Consider the following 20,802-nt stretch of genomic DNA (forward strand, 5'->3'; position numbering starts at 1 on the left):
GGAGGGGGTGCGGGTAGGGGGGGTGTGCGGGTGGGTGCGGGGTTTGTATCTGTATGTGGGCGTGTGTCTGTGTTTCTGTAGAGCGAAGGGGAGCTTGGCAGCGCGAGGGCAGCCACCTCGACACCTTGCATTTGCTGCCACTGACAAACGCGGCGTCTGTAGCTGTTGAAGCTGTTGATGCTGTTGTCATCGCCGTCACCGCCGTCATCGTCATGTGCTGGTGCTGTTGTTGTTGTTGTATTGCTGTGTACTTCCTTCCTTCCTTGTAGGTGGGTATCTTCGACACGGGTATTCGCCGGGGCCACCCCCACATGCCGCAACATCCGGGAGCGGACCAACTGGACCCACCAGGACTCGCTCAGTGACGGACTGGGGCACGGGTCCTTTGTGGCGGGTGAGGGGGGGATGAGCGAGGGGGGGAGGGGGGAAAGACGAACCACGAGCGAGTGAAACTGATGGCAAGGGGTGAGGGAGGGGTTGGGGGGGGGAGGGAGGGGAAGGGAGCTGGGTATCAGTCGTCGGCGTACGAGGGTTGATGTGTGGGTCATGTTCGCACCATGTGCTTGGGCACGAAGGGGGGAATCATGTGATGACGATGATGATGATGACGATGACGATGATGCTAACGATGATGATGGTGCAAGGAGGACCATCAAACAGGGTCGAAGCTGCCGCCGGCATGCGCCTGAAGCACCACCCAAAGTGCTCTGTATCCCCCCCCCCGCCCGCCTCCCTCGCCCCGGGCCGCTCGGCGCCCGGGCCTCAGGTGTGGTGGGAGGTCAGGACAGCCAGTGCCCGGGGTTTGCCCCCGATGTTGACCTCTACACATTTAAGGTGGGGTGCGGACGTGGATACGGACATGGGGAGAGGAGGGAGAGGCGGAGGGAGGGACTAAAGGGGGAAGACTGTGAGATACAGCAACACCAGACCACCGGGTTGTAGTGGGCGGGGGGATATGGGGGGTGGTAGTGGGGGGTGAGGGTGGGGTGAGGGGGGCGGCGAGACCGGCCTGGGTCGCTTTGAAAGTATCGAACAGGCGCCGTGACGGGGCGGGGGGGCGGCCTAGCGGGTGGGGCTGGTGTGGTGTGTTGGGGATGCGTGCATGCCGCGGCGGGGCACCACCCCGCACCTCCCCTCCACACCCTTCCAGGGTTTAATCCCACCCCCTCATCCGCAGCCGCGTCAGCCCTTCCCGCTGTCCCCCGCACCTCCCGTCCCGTCCCTGCCCCCCCCCCTCGCACCCCGGGGGTTAAAACTACAGGTGTTTACTGACGACCAGGTGTCGTACACCAGCTGGTTCCTTGATGCCTTCAACTATGCGATTGTCGTACAGGTAAGGCAGTACAGCTGCAAGGTGTGTGTGTGCGAAGAGAGAAAAAAGCGACTTGGGGATTGGTGGTGGTGGTGGTGGTGGTGGTGATGGTGGGTGCAGCGAAGTGTTGAGTGGACCGGCGGGGATTCGATGCTGGTGCAAGTTCAGAGGGCTGTGGGGAGGGGGTCAGAGGCGGCTGGGTGCCTGGGTGCTCCCGGCTCCCCTCCGCCGCTTCCGGGAGGCGTCCGTCGCAGAACAGGTGCTGGTGCTGGTGGGGGGAGTGGGGGGGGCCGGGGGGTAGTTGATGTTGTTACAGGGTGGTTAAGCTTCACCAGTGGCAGTTCCCTGCTCTCCCCTGCGAGAGGGGCACCCTAATCCGTTCACCCCATCCGACTTCAGAATGTATTCGTTGGGTTCAGCAACTCACCACCAGCATCCAACCAAATCTAGCGGATCAACGGCGCCTCAACTTAGTTCCTGGTCAGCTCGCAAGTTAATTTTATCACGTCCTACACCGTCCATAAGATGGGGGGCCACCTCCCAGTTATTGACCGGCATTACGCCAACTTGCGGGTCGCTACGTGTTTTGTTGTGGGGTGAGATGGAGGGGTGAGGTGATGCGGATCGATATACAAAAAGAGATACATGAAAACACACACACACACACACACAGGTAGGTGAACTGGGAGGTGCGGAGCGCTTGGCGGCCTAGGGGGTACGAACTGTGTGACGGCAGTGCTGCAGCATTACATCGCAGCTGCACGGCAGCTGCCAGCTGTTTATTTTATGTACCGCGATATGCTTTCTTCGATTGTGTCGCAACATGCCGTACCGTGTCGTACAATATACAGATCAACGTCATCAATCTGTCCATCGGCGGACCTGACTATCTGGATCAGCCATTTGTGGATAAGGTGCGGCTCAGGGGTGGGGGCCTGAGGGTGATGGGGGTTGAGGCGATGGTGGAGATGGTGGTGATACACTGTAGCTGGTAATTAAAGAACCACGACCCCGCCTTCCCCGCGGCGTATTCTCTACGTCCTGGCTTAGACCCCATATTGCCCCCTCCCTTGACCTCTCCACCCTCACCTCACCTCTTTGAACGTCTCCAGTGGACCCATTGCTTCCTACACCCCGGATGATCCCCCCTCCCCCCCTCCCCCTCCCCAATACACACATGCATACACACACACTTTCACGTTCCGGAGGTCCTGGAGGTGACCAGCAACGGTATTCTGTTGGTCAGCGCCATCGGCAATGACGGGCCGTTGTACGGCACCCTGAACAACCCCGCCGACCAGAATGACGTCATCGGGGTGGGCGGCATTGACAACTGGGACAACATCGCCAGTTTCAGCAGCAGGTGGGGTGCGGCCCGGAACCTGCCCCCCACGTGGGCGGGTTGCCTAGCTCTAGAATCCCACCCCATCTCACCCCCTACCCACTCACCCGCCCCCCGAAACTCAGCCTATAAGTCTGTCAGCCAAGCACACCACCTTCCCACGGGGGTTAACTGCATACGGGAACTTACCCCCCGGGATCGCGGATGATATTGGCGAGCGCTGTAACCAACGCAACTAATTAACTAAATTACCAGTTTATTATTTGTTCTTCTCCAAAGCCCCTCCTCCTCTCCCTCCCTCCCCAGGATTCCCCCTCCTTGGGGCCCATCCCGCTCCCCTATCCCCCGTCACCCCATTTCCCCCCTTCACCCCATTTGCCCCCATTTCCCGGCATCAACCCCCTTCCCCCCTTTCCCCCCGCTTCCCCCCGCACCCGGGGGTTCATCAGGGGTATGAGCACGTGGGAGCTGCCTCGGGGTTACGGCCGAGTGAAGCCCGACGTGATGGCGTACTCCAAGGACGTGCAGGGATCCAAGATCGAGGGAGGGTGTCGCTCGCTGTCGGGTGGGCGGGCGGGAGGGAGCAGGGGCCGGGAGGAGGGGGAGGGAGGAAGGGGGGCCCTTAACATCAGGGGGGGGGTGATAACGAGGGAGACTGCGGACGACTCGACCAGGGGGCGCCACCAACAGGGAGGGAAGTGGAGCCGGGGGGAGGAGGAGAGAGCAAGAAGAACTGTACCTACCTTCCTCTCTCTTGCGCTTCCACCACATGGGGCGGCACATGGAGCCCCGCCCGCACAGTTCAGTGCCTCCCATCCATTTCTGCTGCACGTGCATCCCTGCTCCTCCTCCTCCTCCGCCGCCGCCTCCTCCTCTTGCCGTGCCGCGCCGGCCGCCCCACCGCCCCCCGTCCGCATATGCCCCTCCCAACCGCCGACCCCCTTTTAGGGGCAGTTGCGTCTTGGCCCTCAGGAACTGCCACGCTGGGTGCTTTGGGCGTCTTTGGACATTGTTTCGCTTTTGGCTGTCATGCATATCACGCATTTCCCCCCTGCCTCTCCCTCTCAACCGCCGATTGGTTAGTTATGCCTTCCTTTATATCTGCCGCAGCAGTCTTTCCTTGGCATCACCTTCACTCACTCGTGGTTCGTCTCTCCCCTCCCTCTCCCCCTCCCTCACCCCCGGTCCGTCAGGTACGTCCGTGGCCTCCCCCGTGGTGGCGGGTGCGGTGTGTCTGCTGGCGTCCACCGTGCCTGAGGAGCGGCGCTGGGAGCTGCTCAACCCGGCGTCCATGAAGCAGGCCCTGGTGGAGGGCGCGGTCAGACTCAACAACCTCAACATATACGAGCAGGTATGGCCGGGGCCGGGGGGAGGGGAAAGAGTGTTTTGCGATGTATGGCAGTGTGCGAAGGCGGCGGTGTGCACGAGGTGCCGTTCCGCGAGCTGAGGACGATCAGAGCCATCGTCGTTACTCGTCGTTCTTGTTGTTGTTTTTGTTGTCGTGTTGCTGCTGCTGCTGCTGCGGACATTATTGTTCTCGGTTACGGGGCCCCGCTGCAGCGGCGGCGGCGGCTGCACCCCGGTGGACCTCCACCGCCGCTGCCGCTGTGTGCGTGCGTATGAATATCTGTATGCCTGTGCGACCGCAGGGCAGTGGCCGCATCAACCTGCCCAACAGCATGGCCATATTGCAGGTGAGCAGTGGGATGAGCAGGGCAGGGCAGTGGGATGAGCAGGGCAGGGCAGTGGGGTTGCTTTGGAACCGCCAGCCAGAGCAACAAGGTGGTGCGGAAGAAGAAGGTTCATATCTCTTCGTCGCCGCAGTCCCCCGCCGAGCAACCTGGAGATGGTGTGTGTGTGTGTGTATGTGTGTGTGTGTGATCAGAGAGTGTTTCTTTTGTATGTTCCTCATCTGCCACCGTCCCGCCGCACATGTCGTACGTGCCTTACACGACAATTTGCAGTCGTACACGCCTCGCGCGTCAGTCATCCCTTCCAAGCTGGACCTGACGGACTGTCCATACCTGTGGCCCTTCTGCCGCCAGTACCTGTATGCGGGTGAGCAGCTGACCGACCGAGGGGGTGGCGGATGGCGGGGTGTTGATTGAGACGTGTTGGAGGCGAGGTGGCCGTCCCCTCCTCCCTTCGCCTGGCGGATTGCAGTTTGGTGTCGTTTGGGGGTGTCGGCAGTTGACCCTTTTGCCGCATCATCATCATCATCATCATCATCATCATCATCATCATCATCATCATTACCATTAACTTCATCTTGGGATGCTTCCATCCATCCATCCGTCCGTCTGTCCGTCCATTCCCTCCCTCCCTCCCTCCCTCCCTCCATTCCCCCCCGCCTCAATGCCCCAGGCGCCATGCCCGTCATGTTCAACGCCACACTGCTCAACGGCCAGGGTGTGGTGGGCTGGCTGGAGGGGCCCCCCGTGTGGCGCCCCACCGACCCGGCGGGTCAGCTGCTGCACCTCACGTTCGAGTGGAGCGACCTGCTGTGGCCCTGGTCGGGGTTCCTGGCGCTGTACATCCGGGTGCTGCCCGGGGGGGCGGCCTACCAGGGGGTGGCGAACGGAGTGGTGGAGGCGGTGGTGGTGTCACCGCCGGGACCAGGAGAAGAGGCGCCGCGCAGGTGGGAGGGGCTGGTGTGACTGGGGGGTGCATGTATGTATGTACGTATGCATGTATGTGTTGGGGTGGGGTGGGGTGGGGTGGGGTGGGGGCCGGGTGGGGAAGTCGTGTGGAGAGCTGGTTGGTCGGTGTTGTGGGTTTGTGGGTTTGTACGGACGTGTTGGCTGGCGGGGCTGGAAGGGCGCTGTGAGGGTGTGTTGTCGGGGCATCGGAGGGGCCGCTCCAGCCTGCTTGCTGGCTCCCGCCCTGCCCTGCTTGCTGGCTCCCGCCCTGCCCTGCTTGCTGGCTCCCGCCCTGCCCTGCTTGCTGGCTCCCGCCCTGCCCTGCTTGCTGGCTCCCGCCCTGCCCTGCTTGCTGGCTCCCGCCCTGCCCTGCTTGCTGGCTCCCGCCCTGCCCTGCTTGCTGGCTCCCGCCCTGCCCTGCTTGCTGGCTCCCGCCCTGCCCTGCTTGCTGGCTCCCGCCCTGCCCTGCTTGCTGGCTCCCGCCCTGCCCTGCTTGCTGGCTCCCGCCCTGCCCTGCTTGCTGGCTCCCGCCCTGCCCTGCTTGCTGGCTCCCGCCCTGCCCTGCTTGCTGGCTCCCGCCCTGCCCTGCTTGCTGGCTCCCGCCCTGCCCTGCTTGCTGGCTCCCGCCCTGCCCTGCTTGCTGGCTCCCGCCCTGCCCTGCTTGCTGGCTCCCGCCCTGCCCTGGCTCCGACTCCGGACTCAAGGGCCGACAAGTGGGGCGAGTGGGGTGGAGTCCCAGCAACCCATGCTGGCCGCTCCCTGCCCGCCTGCATCACCCCATCCCCCAACCCTCCAATCGCCCCCCCCCCCACATCCCGCACCCAACATCCCCGGGGGGGGGGGACGCGCCCTTGTCCCCTCCGTCACCCCTCTGTCAACGGCTCCCGGCCTAAGCACGCACACACTGCTGGCCCCCGCCCTTCCCCGCACCTTCCCCCTGTCCTGCCAGGTCCAAGGTCAGTCTTCCCCTCCGCGCCCGCATCGGCCCCGTGCCCCCCCGCTCCCGCCGCGTGCTGTGGGACCAGTTCCACAGCCTCAAGTACCCCCCCGCCTACCTGCCCCGGGACAACCTGGACGTCAAGTCCGACATCCTGGACTGGCACGGGGACCACCTGCACACCAACTTCCACGGGCTGTACAACACGCTCCGAGACCGGGGTTACTTCCTGGAGGTGCTGGGCTCACCCGCCACCTGCTTCGACCCCACACAGTACGGCGCACTGCTCGTAGTGGACTCAGGTGGGGGTGGGGGCGGGGGTGTTGGGGGTTGGTGGTGTGTCCCGGAGACCCCTCATTGGAGGTGTACGGATGGGCATTAACTGACAGACTGACTGACTGACTGACTGGCTGACTGACTGACTAGCTGACTGACTGACTGACTGACTGACTGACTGACTTACTAGCTGACTGGGCCCCACTTCATCCACGGCTCAGATAGTTATCACACGGTCACCCTCAAACCAGTCCCCACCTCACTTCTGTCATCCCCCCCTGCAACCCTCCCCCCCCACCCCAAATGTCTCCTAGAGGAGGAGTGGTACCCCGAGGAGGTGACTGCGCTGCATGAGGCGGTGTCCGAGTACGGACTGAACTTGCTGGTGTTTGCGGACTGGTACAACCTGGCCTCCTTGGATCAGGTGGGGGGGGGAGGGGGGGGGCAGGGACATCGGTGTGTGTGTGTGTGTGTGTAGTTATCGGTCGGGGGGGAAGGGGGGCCTGAGGAAAAGGGTGGGCCTGGGCGAGCAGCCGGTGATACCTGGCATGCTCGCAGTTGCACACCTCATCTCCCTCTACCCCTTATGTACATACACATACACATACACATACACATATACATACACATACACATACACATACACATACACATACACATACACATACACATACACATACACATACACATACACATACACATACACATACACATACACATACACACATGCGTGCACACGCAGGCGTTGTGTTGTTATGGCGTGTTGTGAGCGATATTCCACCCCTCGTGTTCCAGATGTATGCACACCCACCCTCACGGACGGTCGCACATGCCGCACCCCCCCCCCCGCTGCACAGATGCGCTTCTTCGACGACAACACTCGCCGCTGGTGGAACCCCGCCACGGGGGGAGCCAACGTACCCGCACTCAATGACCTGCTGGAACCGTACGGCATAGCGCTGGGGGATGCTGTCGTACATGGGATGGCCAATCTTGCAGGTGGGCGGGTGGGATGGGGGTCATCATGACGATGACGGGGCCTTCCGGGGCCTTTGGGCGCGGGTGGGAGAGGTGGAGCAGCTGGGGGGTGGGGGGTTGCTGTCCCCGGGGGGGTATTGAGGCTTTGTCTTGTCCCTTCTCCCGGGGCCCGGATGTGGGACGTGTGGTGGTGCGTCGCTGGGTGAGCCGGCCGGGTGCCACGAGTGCCTGAGTGTTGATCCGTGCGCGCACGCGGGGGGGTGCATGCGGGGCTCCGCGGGTGGGTGACCCATCATGGGGCCCAGCATCCGCCGCGGATAGCCGTGGGCCCCAACCACCTGGGCGCCCCCGTGATCTGATCACTCCTTTCTATCGCCTGTATGCACTGTATCGAGTTTATTAGTCCCCTGTGATCTCGCTCTGTGTGTGGATGTCTGTCTATCTGTCTGTACTTTTCAGTCTGTGGCCGTTGAGTTGAGGGGGGAAACGCTAACGCCAAAATGAGACACAGTTTATGTATGTATGTATACATATGTATGTATGTATGCATGTATTGCATGTATGCGTATGTGTATGTATGTGTGTGTATGAGCGCGCCGCCGATGACCCCACGCGTGAATTACGTTGTTACGCTTTTCCCTCAACCCTCTCTCCCCTCTCCCATCTGCCCACCTTTACACACGTCCCTGCGTATACACCTCCACACCTCCCTAATATCCCCCCCTCCCCCCCCCTCCCCCCCCCCAACCAGGTATGCGGCTGGTCATCAGTTTCGGGTCCGACATCGCCAAGGTGCCCCAAGGGGGTTGGCTGCACAAGGTACGACAGTACTAGTGCCGTACGCGGCGGCATGCGCCTTGTTGCACACCGCCCGAGCACCGGACCACGCGGGGCAGTGCCGCCTGCTTGCCTGCCTGCCTGCCTGCCTGCCTGCCTATGATGAGCCGCATGAAGAGCAAGGGTGCCAATACACGTTACACAAATCTGTGGTAATCTGTGGTTCCGTTTGCCGGCTGACCGACCGCGGTCCGGCCCGACCTGACTGGCATCACGCAGGCCTCCCTGAACCACGCTGTTCGCCGCGGCGGCTCCGGTAGCGGCCATCACGGCTACCTGGCTGGAGTGACCCACGGGTCGTCTGGTGGCCACGTGGTGGTGTTCTCCGACTCCAACTGCCTTGACCGCTCCCACATGAGCCACAACTGCTACGACCTGGTGCTGCGGCTGCTGGCCCGGCTGCAGGGGGACCTGCAGGAGGGGCAGGGGCTGCTGGACGACTCGGTGGGATGTGGGGGTGGGAGGAGAAGAAGAGATGAGGGGAATATGTCGGGGTGTGTTGTAGCAAAACAATATATTTGAAATGCATTTATCACGGCGATGTTGTTTGATGGGGACTCGAGGCGGCACAGGAGCAAAGCGCGTCAGGCGGTTGAGGTCTGAAGGGCTTTTCGGGGTGGTTGGTGGTCACCTTGTGTCGTCACCATGAGTGCCTCATTCGGGAAGCAGGAGGGCTGCCAGGTAAGGTAAGCAGGGATGCAGCGGGGGTATCTCTTCCCCCACCACACACACACACACACACACACACACACACACTCTCCCTCTCAACCGTGTTGCACCGCGCCTTCTCCCCCGCCTCCTCCTCCTGCTCATACCGCCCTTGGCACGTTCCTTGGGACAGGTAAAGCTCAGTACGCCGTACGTGACGCCGCTGTACAACTTCACGCCACCCAGCCGGCGCCCGCCCGCCGAGTACAACTTCACCGAGGTGTCGTACGTGCTGAGCCACCCGAAACCCACGTGCTTCCCCAACGCGGCCTGCGTGAAGATGCCGTACGACCCGGGCTGCAAGGTAGGTGTGTATCAGGTGTCTGTGTGTCCGACGGGAGGAAGTCGCCATCGCCGACTTGAGCGGGGCTCTCCCGTCCTGGGGAACATCATCACAAGGGGGGGCGAGAAGAAGGGCGGTCGGGAGGAGGCGTCAAGAGGTTGCCCTCCAGTGCCTCTTGAATGCTGCAGTCCGCGACTGTCCACTGGCACCTGAGCGCCATGTGCACAATAGTCCCCACCGAGGTGAGGTTGTTGGGTGACCTGTGCCGCCAGTTCCACTGGTGAACCCTCTCCATCCATCCATCCATCCATCCATCCTTCCTCCTCTCTCCCCCCTTCCCTTTTGGTCAGTTCTACGTCTGGTACACGCTTGCCCTGGCAGCAGCTTCACTCGTTCGTGGTTCGTCTTTCCCTCCCCCCCTCCCTCCTTCACTCACAGGACCTTTTGGAGAGTGGCAACGAGACCCTCAGCCGCCAGGCCGCCGAACCCGCTGCCGCAGCGGCGGCGGCGGTAGATGGCGGCGACTCAACGCCGCTTGACTTGGTGCTGAAGGTCGCTGGCGGTGGCAATGGCGCGGATGGCAGCGGAGGCCGCCGCGGCAGCGGAGGCGGCAGCGGAACGGTGTTGCTCGTCCACCCTGACGGTACGGCACCGCAAGGGTCGGCGCTGTTGCTGGGTCTGACCGGGTTGCAGGTGTTGATGTTGTTGGGCTGTTTGGCGCTGATGGTGTTGCTCCTGGCGGTGTGGGTGCTGCGATTGGGAGGGTCAGGGAGATCGGGGCAGGGGCCCGGTACTGCACCCGCTGGCGTTAACGGCAGCGGCGGCGCCGGCTCCGGTAGCATGGTTGGCCTGACCGCGGCTCGCCGCGACCGGCTGAGCAATGTCCGGCTGCGTGGTACCGACGTGTAGAGTGGGTGATGCCATGGAACTGAGGAGGAGGGAGTGAGGTACGAGCGGTGTGTTCCAGATGCGTGTTTTGACAGGAGGGGAGAGGTAAGCACATGGAAGTTAAGTTTGGGGGGTTGCAGTCGGGGAGGCTCTTACAGGGTGCGTGGGGCTGAAAAGGTGTGCCCACGGCAGGAGGCGTTGTGCAGAAGGCGTTTTGTTGTAGGTTTAGCTTTTCCTCTTATAATCGGAAATGGAATATCCACAGTGTATTCGAAATGTGCGCTTTGTTTGTTCGTGCTACCACAAGATGTTTCGGACTGTTCGGACTGTTCGGAGTGCTCTCTGCTAGGTACGAGAAAGGTAGCAAAGCGAGGACCTTGCCGATTCAGCTGGTCTGGGGTCTAGTGGATCCAGTTGAAATTGGGGGAAGGGGAGAAGAAAGGCGGCAGCTGTCCGCAACAGGGTAGGGGGGAGGGTATAGAGGAGTGCAGAGTGAAGACACAGAAGCGTGCTGGCCCGGGCATGGTGGCGGATGTCGCAGGGTATGTTTGCAGTTCCGCTTTACGAGGAGGTTTTTCCTAGGAGTTCATTCATGTACCCAGGTTCTTTGTATTCTTGGGAACTGCTGCCTGCTGGTGTCCGGTAGAGCTCTCGTAAGATCCATTTTATGTTACTGCGGGGATACAGCATGGTCTGCAACACGAGGCCAGGCGGTGGGGCTTTGTAGGTTTACAGACCGGGGCTGAAGGTGAGGGGCGGGCGGAGAGGCCCCGGAATGGCGGAGCGAGAGGCGCCCGAGCTAAAGGTACTTGGGATGACGCGAGTTTACTCGGGAGGCCCTGATAAAAGAGGCCGCGAGTGGCTCTGGGGGGTGAGGGTCTCGTCTGTGCTTGTGCGCCGCGGTGCAATAACAGCCTCCTTTCACGGCCGTTCAGAGTTGTTACCCCGCGCGTAACACCTTGCCATCGTGCATCTGCTCTGTGCCTTCTGGCCTTGCAAGAGCGGGCAGTAGGCTATCCGCTGGATGAGCAGGTAGTCGATGGGGCAGGTGTTGTACTGCCGAATGGACGGTTGTAGTCCATCAGGCGCAAACTTGCATGGCTGTTTGCAGGGCTGTGTGACGAGCTGGGGCTACGAACGCGAAGTGATGGAAACGCATGTGGATTAATGTCTGCTGTAGCGACTTGCTTGCCACTGGAGTGCGGGCGCCCGAGTGTTGTTACTGTTGCTATCATTGCTACTAGTACTCCTCTTGCTGGTACTTCTGCTACTCACTGCGCCACAAGATCTGCACTCCAGCAGCGGTTACCCGATCTTCGACGATCTTCGATTTGACCGTTACGATTTGCCCTTCGCACAACAAAAGGGACACTATGGTCCCCGTTGGATTGGGGTCATGTGGAATTCCAGCCACGGCGCCGCGCTTTCTTTGCCAGCGGGGCATTTGATGACGCGTCGAGAATGTACAGCAAGGAGGCTTTGCTGCGTGACAGTGAGAGTGTGGTCGACACAGCAAGCATGTCGAACCTGGAGCAACCCAACACAGCCCGGGGAGTCTAATTACCTCCCACCAGATTATTGTGGGGCTAATGCATGAGTCCACGTTCCGAGTGTACAAGCCGGACGTTCTTTGACCCAGGCAAAGGCATGGCATAGGCAGTACGAAACCACGTTCCTAGTCAGTGTGGAATTTGAACCCACTGAAACCCCCACGGGGTGGACCGGGTCCCATGCCGTACGATGAGCACTGATCCATTGCGCTTTGCCTGGCTGGTCTCCCACGCGCGGTGATACCCAACAACCAATCAGGACCTCCCTTCACCAAGGGCTGTCCCTTCTCACGCCCCGGACCAACTCTGAGCCACGGGCCCGCACCAAGGGCTACGGCCTCTCACGCCCCACACCGACGGCTGCCCTTCTCACGCCCCCCAGCACCAGGGGCGAGGCCCCAGCACCATGGGCGCTCACTATCTAAGGCCTCGTGCGCGCCTAAAAGCCTCGAAACAGGCGCCGTGCTCGGCAGAGCCTCAAAACAACCACCGTGCGCGCGTTGAAGCCGAACGCGCCTGATAGCCGTTGAACAAGCCGCCGTGCGAGCCTGAGGCACTGGACGCCTCCATGCGGATTCCTCCATGCGGATTCCTCCATGCGGATTCCTCGATGCCATTGCATGTATGCTCATATGCACTAGCTCCCCTTCCCGGGGTCCCCCATTCCCAACCTAGCTAGCCGAGGAAGATAACCCAATACGTCGTAATTGAATGCTTACAAATACTCTCCTGTGATGACATGGCAGCGGCCGTACATGACTCCGGCCGCACAAGATGCGACGGTGATGAAGGAGTAGGGGATGAACCGATACACAGGCGCCATGTTCGTCAAAGGAGGATCAAACCAGTCGGCCAGTCGTACAGCCGTACAGCCTCCAGCGGACTGGCGAGGCTTCCGGGCCTCTGTGTTTCGGTTCCTGGTATTTGAACAAGACACAGAGAGTTTACCCCTACCGGCATAGGGTGCTGTTGAGGGCCCGCCTCCATAGGGAACATGCTTTCCTCTGCACGTGGCCCTGTCACGCAGCAAGCGCGCGGGTGCTACGGGCTCCACCTCCCAAGTTGGCGACGTCGTTCGTAAATTGGAGACGGCACCAATGCCCGTTATCCCCTATTGCTGGCATCCGCTGGTGTTGCCCGCAGTCGGGGGCTACCGGGAGTGACCTTGCTGCCGTGCATAAGTGTTAGTTGAAGGAAAGAACTCGGGAGACATCGTCTGGTTCCGTCGTACGTTCTGTTGTCGCTGTTGGTGGCTGTTGGTGGCATTACGGCCGGCAACTAGATCGCTGCGCGATGTCATCGTCATGTTGGATTTTCGTGTTTTCAATGCCACTCGTTTCATAGTCACTCATGGACTTGGTAATCGATCCCCAGCAGGACATCCGTATGTGTCCGTGCGGTTCGCCAGCCTCTCCCAGGCCGGTGCCCTGTATCTACTACTCTAGGTGTACATAACGACGTCGTTGGTCGCGTACAAGCCAGGGATGGGCCTGCGGTCACATATTAGCCGCGCGTCAGCCTATGCCGTCAGTCTAGATCTCCTTCGTGGAGCAGGAGCTCACCTGACCCATGGGTCGTTGCATGTGTGCGGTAGTTGGAGGGCTGTACATTGTTGGGGGGGGGGAGTATCAGGGGTAGGAATGGCCACTTCCGCACTTCCCGACCCCACGGCCGGGTTCCCGACCACCAGAGCCAGGGGACAATGGCGTGCCATTCTTTCGTCCGTTTGTTATAATTCTTTGGAGCACGCGCAGTTCGAAACCCGGGTGAGTCCAGGTGAGGGTTCGAGCTGGAGCACGCTAAGGTAAAACAACACAAGGTATGGCGCGCTTGGATGCCTGGGTGCGCAAACGTACCCTCATTTCGAACACGTGAAGGGCGCCCACAGAGGTTTGAAGCTAGTAGCAAGTAGGGGTCTTGGATGGATGCACGAGTGGTGGGGGCGATTAGTATATTACTGGATGGATGTGCTTCCATGCCGCATTTCACAAAATGTCTCGCTTATGCCGGCCTGGCCATTCTTGTTGTACGGTACATGTCGACGGCCCGTTGTCCACATTCCGCACATGCCACATCGTTGCTTACGGAATTGCTGCCACATGTCAATCAAGTGCTGGTTGTAGCCGCATCAGGCGGTACCGTTAAATCCCTAGGGGGAGCGCCGCATAGTAGGCTTACTCTGCTAGCAGGGACGTGTAGGGCGGTGAGTGTTTTGTGGTGTTGCTGTTTATGTTGGCGGCCTATGCTACTATTATGCTGCACGTGAAAATGTTTTTTGCTTCAAGCCCAACCCAACAATCGTCTCAACCACAATCGGAAACGCGCTGAGCTTGAGCAACCGGGATATGAAATGATGCATAATCGTCAGTTGGAGATCGAATCACCGAGATCTGCTGCCACGCACCTAAAGTGCCCAGCACAGCTTGGTCCTCCCATTTCCTCCGCCCACATTTCCGACTTCAAAGGAAGCATGTGGGAGCCTCATCCTGTTACTCAGTCCAGGTTACCTCCCGACGCCCTTCCCTTCCCTTTCCTGGGACCCCGTGTCCGGCCGCCTAGGCGGAAGTCCCCACCGCTCAACTGTTCACGCCGGGTTGCGGTTGTGGTTGCGGTTGCACGACCCAGGTCGCAGCCCGGAGGCACGGCGACGGGTACGCCATGGCACCGTACAGTACGACATCCTTGCCACAATAATATATGACAAAAGGAAGGGGAGAAAGAGGGGCTAATACAGGTAGGGGCAACCCGCCTTCAAGGCAGACGCCAGCACAGGTCTTGGTTACAGCCCTGCCTGCTCTCGAGGCCCCCACGTCATCCATCAGGCGGCATTGGCCATCAGGCTCCCCGTAAGCGTCATATATTTTATCGCGTCATACGTCATTGTGACCGCACCCGTCCGTCCGTCTGTCTGTCTGTCCATCTGCGTGACTCACCACAGCACCGCGACCATCTAATAGATACCTAATACCACCCCCGCCACCCCCACGCCCCACAAGCACAGCTAGGTCAAATTCCAGGGCGGGTGGTGGGTGGTGGAGATGTGTCTTGCGATGGCACCGCCTCTGTCCATCATGTCACCTGTCACTTGACAACCCCCGCTGAACCCCACTTCCTGATGACATGGCGGTTCCGTGTGACGTGCGTATGTACGTGCAATGTAGCAGCGCTACAACCAACCTCGTGCTCCAGTTGCTTGTCAAGAAAGCGATATGCCATGACAGCTTGAGGTGTTATGCGATGTGATGTCATGTCATGTTAATGTGATGTGGACATATGCGGCTCAGTACGGCTCAGTACGGCTCAGTACGGTGCTATAGCCAGTCGTTGGGCTTAGAGCGCTTGAAGCTCCGTAAAGCCCGAGCACCGAAGCCGACCCCGACGCCGCCAGCGGTATGGCCAGCTGGCGGTCGCTCGCCTCCTCCGGCGCCAGTGCCGACACTGAAGAGCAGACTGCCACCGCCACCACCGCCGCCGTGGACGGTCCCAAGAGGCCCGAGAGCACCGCCGCCGCCGCCACCGCCACCAAGTAGCTGCGTGGACCCGTACAACCCCTGCACGTCTGGGCCAGGCGTGGCTGGGGGCGTGTGGAATGGTGCCGTACTGGGCAGCAGGAGGGGCATCGCCGCGAATGGCGCATGCGATTGTTGTTGTTGTTGCTGCTGTTGCTGCTGCTGTTGCGTCGGCTGCGTGAATACATCGCTCCCGCACAAGCCGCTGCCGGCTATGTTGACGCCGCCCGGCGTCAGCGTCAGCGTCTCTACCGAAGACATCGTCGCCGGCGGTTGTACGACGCGTGTAATGAGCGGGGGGGGCTCCGTACCGTGGAACGGCAGTATTGCCAATGGCTGGTCGGGGGCAGTCTGACTCACCAGGCCCGCCAGGATCGATACGGCACCCTGGTAGTTGGGGGTTGGTTGGGAAACGGTTTAGGCCTGTGGCTGTGTCCCTCAGTTTAGGCAATGTCCGTAACTACCTTCACCCCTCCTCCGCAAAGTCCGCCGCTAACCCCTGCATGGCCCCTCCCTCCCCTTTGCCACCCACAACCCTATTCTCTGCCCTCCCCACCCCAAGGTCCTCTGCCGCCTCTGCCCTGCCGACCCACCGACCCACACACCTGACCCGGTGCCAGGTCTGTCAGCGGCGCCGTCGCGGCGACAGCACCGGCTGAGGGGTCAGGTGCCACCACCTGGACGTTCCGCAGCGGTACGGGCAGTGCAGCCTCGTGTTCGGCATCCAGGGCGGCTGACACCAGCTCGGTCAGCAGCGCGGAGGGCACGGAGGGGGCCCGGCCGCCAGCGCTGGCAAGAACGTCCTGGCGAGCAGACCATCTGTGTGTGCAGGTTTTGGGGAATTGGTGCTGCGTTAGAGATTGGGAGAGTTGGGAGGATTGGGAAGCGAAACAGGGACGGAAATGCAGCCGTCTTTTCATTCATCCCTGGCCCGTCCCAATTGCCCTCCTCTTGGCAATGAACCTTCCAACCCGGCTGCCTGCAAAATGGCAGCCTCCCACGCCATGCACCATCCTCCACCACTCACGGACACACCCCCACTTGTGTGCGGAACTTGTAACTTGTAACTCACTTTCTCCACGCCGCCGTCGCCTCGCTGACCCTGCCTCTCTGCAGGAAGAACAGCGGCAGGAAGGCCCCCGCGGTGCGCCCCGCCTCCGCCTGCTCCGTGAGCCACTCCACCAACACGAACTCCTCTGCGACCGGGGCGTGGTGTGGAGGGACATGGAGGGGGGCGTGGAGGGGAGAAGGGGTGGGGGGGAGAGACAGAGGATGCAGGGACGGGGAAGAGGGGCCAAGTGAATCACTCATATGGTGTACAAGAAGGTAAGTATTATCAGTACTGCCGACGCGTCCTAAGGGCATCAGCTGCTGTTGGAATCCAAAGCAATGATGACCGGGTGACTCCCGCTAATCACGGAAGCCCTCAGCCTCAGAGAGCGAGGGGTGAGGAGGACCACCGCCATTTCGACACGGACCGCCAATCAGACCTCACACCGAGACAGGCAGCGAGCGAGAGACAGGCAGTGCGAGGGGCGCGCAAGCACGCCATGAGTTCTGCAGACATGCTAACACCCCCCCCGGAGGGGGACCCGTCGTCTCTGCGGTGATACAGATGGTGGTACGCCTGCGGGTGCCCAACCCAACGTACCGGCAGCGCACCGAACCCTCAAGGCTCAGGAAACAAGAGTCCTACAAGGGGCCCCGGTGGCCACATCACAGTTCGCCACCTAGTTGGCACCCACCGTTCGCATCAAGGGGCAGCTCCGTCAGGCGATTGAGCCAACCACAGCCTCCACCTCCACCACCCGCCGCTTCCGTAGCCGCCGCTACGTCCCCTTCCGCCGCCCAGCCCGCCAGCCTCCTGATCAGCTCCCTGGTGTGCTCTCTGAGCCGCTCCAGGGGCTCCCCCCGCGCCGCCAGGTCCGCCGTGTGCTGCCTCAGCGACATGAAGGCCTCCGTCATGAGACCGCACCTGCAACATGAGGACGGCCACACACAACCACAACCATGACCAGGAGGGGTGGGAATCATACGATGCTGCTGCTGGTGTTGATGCGGGTGTTGATGCTGGTGTTCGATAGCTACTGACGATGCTGGTGTCGAAGGGGAAGAACTTTAGGGGATGTGTAGATGATGATGGTGATGCAAGAAGCAAAGGGTGGGTGTGGGCTGTGGTAATCCCGGGTCCAAACCGAAGGGTGCGCGCACGCGCGCGTGTGTGTGTGTGTGCAGTGGTGGTTGTCATTCAGCCAGTCAGGCAGTCCAGCTGTGTCCAACCTGAGTCGGACCTCCAGCAGCGTCATGGCCTGGGACAGCGAGCCGCAATTGCGTCCGGAGGAGGCAGAGGCGCCAGTGGCTCCTGAATCACCCGCGCCTGTCACAGCTGCTGCTGCCGTCAACCCCCCACCTCCTCCTCCTCCTCCTCCTCCTCCCGCCGCTCCGAACTGCCCCCGGTCCACTGCCAGCGCCACATCGGGCCGACCGAGTGCCAGTAGAGCCTGGGGGATACGGGGTGGGGCAGTGCACGGCTGTCCGTTATGGCCCCCGATGGCCCCCCTACTACCCTAGGGGGGGGGGAAATATTCCCTTGGGGTCTGGAGCTCGCTGTAATACCTACAACAACAACTACTACTACGTCCGCGAGCAGTAAGTACAGTTCAGGGCGAGGGGACGTGGGCCGCCACGGGGCCTCCGTAGGTCAAGAGATGTGCGGATGGCCGAGCACCACTCAGGCCCCACACACCATCGGCCATTTGTCAACACGCACACACGCACACACACACACAGGCCCCACAGCCGCCTGCCTGCCTCTGCCACTCGCCTGGACCGCAGCCACCACCCATCCTCACCTCAACAAAGGCGAAGGGAGTGTTCTCTGACACGTACGCGGGCAGCAGGGCACAGGCGCGGGCCAGGTAGGGGTCCTCAGACCCGGGGGTTGCTGTGTGTGTGTGTGTTTGGTGGGGGGGGGAGGAGGAGGGGGAGGTTGGGCTGGGGGTTTGAGGGATGTGGGAATCATACGCAAGGAGCAACGGAGAGTGTGGGAGGGCCCCAGACACATCGCAGTGGTCAGCAAAACCATCAGTAGCAACAGCGGTTGCAATGGCAGCCGCCGCACCATTGTTGGCAAACAAATTCAAATCCACCGCGCCTCCTTTCCCCATCTCCCGGCCTTATCAGGACACTCGCTACATAATCCTCATTTTCCCCCTGCAGCTGCACATGCACGGCATCCGCCCCCCCCAATTCCCCAAACACTCCCCCTCTTAACTCCGCCACCCCCAAAACCAACCGAAAACCAAACCAAACCCCCCTCCTGGCCGAAGCACGCTTGCCTTCCCTTCATCACGACACATAGCTTCCATGCAATGTGAGAGAACCGTCGTACCTGGGGATGTGCAGTCCAGCAGGTAATAGCACTGCCACACGCCCACATCCCCGGCTGACAACCGAAATGTCCTCCGCAAGTCCCCCAGAGCGGCCTCTAACCGGGGAGTGACTCCACTGCCGCCGCCACCAGCCCCCGCGGAGACATCGGCGCCATCGAGGACGCCCGCATCCATCAGGTAATACGACAGCAACGCCAGTTTTGAGGCCCACGTGGCTGGATCCACGTCCTTTACGACCAGCAGCAGCGTGTGGAGCATGTGGGGTATGGAGGCGGAGGGGTAGGCGCCAGATAGCGATAGCGACTGCGAAAAAAGGGGGCCACGGAGGTGGGTGGGTGGGTGGGTTTTAGGTTACATCACCCAGGCCTCGAGGTCAAGGTTGGGCAGCTTGCGGCCGGCAATGGGCCATGAACGGCAATCTCCTCTCCATCCCTCCTCCGTTGGATGTCTCCCGCATGTTTATCCTTGACCCCTCCACATACATATTCCCCCGATGGCCCCCTGGTTCCTCGTTCGTTGCCTGCTTTGCTTCCTCTGGCCCCCTGCCTCCCCCTTTCCCCGCCTCTTCCTCGCCGCACCTGCAGCAGGGAGTCCAGGAACAGCGGCCTGGGGGCTGCCCGGGACCTCCGTGCAGTCACCGCCCGGGACCACTCCGCGTAGGAGGCGAAGCGGCCCGGGGCGCCCCGGGGGCCCGCAAGACCCTGCCTGGAGCACCAGTCCATCACCTGTACACACATGGGATGTAAACGGGGATGTCCTTTTCTGGAGTGTGGGTGCGAGTGGATACAATAGACATGTTAAAAAATGTACCGGTACTCCTCGCGCGTGCCATCCACGCCAGTTCCGCCCAAGGCTCAGTTGGCTAAAGCAACTCCGCACCACGTCCACACCACCGCGTGACGGGCTGCCCCGTGTGCTGCCCCGCGGAAGGCCTCACCTGGAAGGCCTGCTCCAGTAGCACCGCCTGCTTCAGCTCCGACTTCACCGAGTATCTGGGGGCACGACGAAGGAAGTCGGGAGCACGGGGGAGGGGAAGCACCACAAGGGAAAGGTCTATGTATCTGTCTGTAAGGGTGGAACGTAGGGCTCTGGGCAGCGGTGCAGCGGTGAGAAGTTAAAATATGATGAACGGACGGACGAAGGCAGAAGTCTCAACTAGGAAATGGCCGACGTTGACAAGGCTTGGCGCTGGTTAGAGTGTCAGTGGGTGCGCATGGGGTTACCCTAAGTTAACAGGGCTGTCGGCATAGGGCGCCCGGCGACCTGGCCTGGTTCCCACCTGTCCTGTACGGCAGCAGCTGCTGGCCCTGACGCAGCTGCTGCGGCCAGGGCCGTCGTGCCGCCTGCCGCCACGGCGCGGATGCGATCCAGCGAGCGCAGTACGGACACGAGGACGCGTGTCTGTGCAAGCAGCTGTTGCAGCTGGTTGGACTGAAAGGAGTGGAAGGAGGAATCGCTGATCAATGCGGAGGTCGCTGCCTGCTCGGCGCGCTGCAGGAAGGTTTGCGCCCAGGCTTTGACGAACCCGCCGTCCAAAAGGTAGACCTCCAAGGGATCGTTGGAGGTAAGGTGTCGGTCGGCGCAAACCACTTCGACGTAATCCAGTATCCAGCAGCCAAGGCCGCCGTTCAGGGCCGCGTCAAAGACGGCCATATAGCGTTCCCGCGGGGTGCCGTCGGGTGTGCCGGGGGGGATGAGCCCCGCAGCGCGGCAGGTTGCGTGCAGCGTGTCCAGGATGCGACTGCCGTCAGCCCGCTTGAGGTGTAGCTCCTTGAGATTGCATGAAGCCAGCACTGCTAAGGCAGAGGCCATGGGCGAGGCAGCAGCTGTCGCGGTTGGCGCCATCGCCGCCCTGCTCTGGCGCACGTCCGGTAGCTGACAGAAGTAATCAGAACCGAGGAATACCTATGGACACATGTACAAAGTTCCACACCTGAGAGAACAAAATTGAGAGACCCTAGCTTGTTGATGTCCCTTTCACAAAGCACTTGGACCAACAAAAAAATGCAGCAATGATAACCTTGCATAACATACCATCAACACCTACGCAGGTCTGTCCACACCATTCAGAGTTTCGTCCCATGCAACGAGGGGCCCAATACGGAACGCATAAAAAGCGGGCCGCAACATTACCGAGCTATTCGCATGTAT

General features: G+C 61.1%; 2 protein-coding genes across 2 annotated transcripts in view; one reads left to right on the plus strand and one right to left on the minus strand.

Annotated features, from left to right (window-relative positions):
* The window catches only part of VOLCADRAFT_85780 (uncharacterized protein), a gene marked incomplete at both ends in the record, with an annotated part of 12,557 nt that extends 2,336 nt beyond the window's left edge, over nt 1–10,221 (plus strand). Inside the window, 19 exons of the mRNA XM_002945576.1 lie at nt 163–220; nt 270–394; nt 767–834; nt 1,262–1,354; nt 2,164–2,226; nt 2,521–2,675; nt 3,104–3,219; nt 3,848–4,005; nt 4,304–4,348; nt 4,619–4,712; nt 5,019–5,292; nt 6,243–6,532; nt 6,821–6,930; nt 7,364–7,505; nt 8,236–8,303; nt 8,541–8,765; nt 9,163–9,333; nt 9,501–9,554; nt 9,751–10,221. Of these exons, the coding sequence (XP_002945622.1) occupies nt 163–220; nt 270–394; nt 767–834; nt 1,262–1,354; nt 2,164–2,226; nt 2,521–2,675; nt 3,104–3,219; nt 3,848–4,005; nt 4,304–4,348; nt 4,619–4,712; nt 5,019–5,292; nt 6,243–6,532; nt 6,821–6,930; nt 7,364–7,505; nt 8,236–8,303; nt 8,541–8,765; nt 9,163–9,333; nt 9,501–9,554; nt 9,751–10,221 (2,780 nt within the window). The remainder of the gene's footprint in view (nt 1–162; nt 221–269; nt 395–766; nt 835–1,261; nt 1,355–2,163; nt 2,227–2,520; nt 2,676–3,103; nt 3,220–3,847; nt 4,006–4,303; nt 4,349–4,618; nt 4,713–5,018; nt 5,293–6,242; nt 6,533–6,820; nt 6,931–7,363; nt 7,506–8,235; nt 8,304–8,540; nt 8,766–9,162; nt 9,334–9,500; nt 9,555–9,750) is intronic.
* Nucleotides 10,222–15,061: 4,840 nt separating this feature from the next.
* VOLCADRAFT_85781 (uncharacterized protein) lies at nt 15,062–20,496 on the minus strand (the record flags this gene model as incomplete). The annotated part of the gene is made up of 10 exons (XM_002945939.1): nt 15,062–15,646; nt 15,865–16,078; nt 16,332–16,455; nt 17,005–17,234; nt 17,540–17,760; nt 18,112–18,203; nt 18,651–18,954; nt 19,230–19,376; nt 19,589–19,643; nt 19,931–20,496. The coding sequence occupies 10 exons, from the start codon at nt 20,494–20,496 to the stop codon at nt 15,062–15,064; spliced, it is 2,538 nt and encodes an 845-aa protein (XP_002945985.1).
* Nucleotides 20,497–20,802: the final 306 nt, after the last annotated feature.

The sequence above is a fragment of the Volvox carteri genome (assembly GCF_000143455.1).
Source record: "Volvox carteri f. nagariensis unplaced genomic scaffold VOLCAscaffold_1, whole genome shotgun sequence".
NCBI lineage: Eukaryota > Viridiplantae > Chlorophyta > Chlorophyceae > Chlamydomonadales > Volvocaceae > Volvox > Volvox carteri.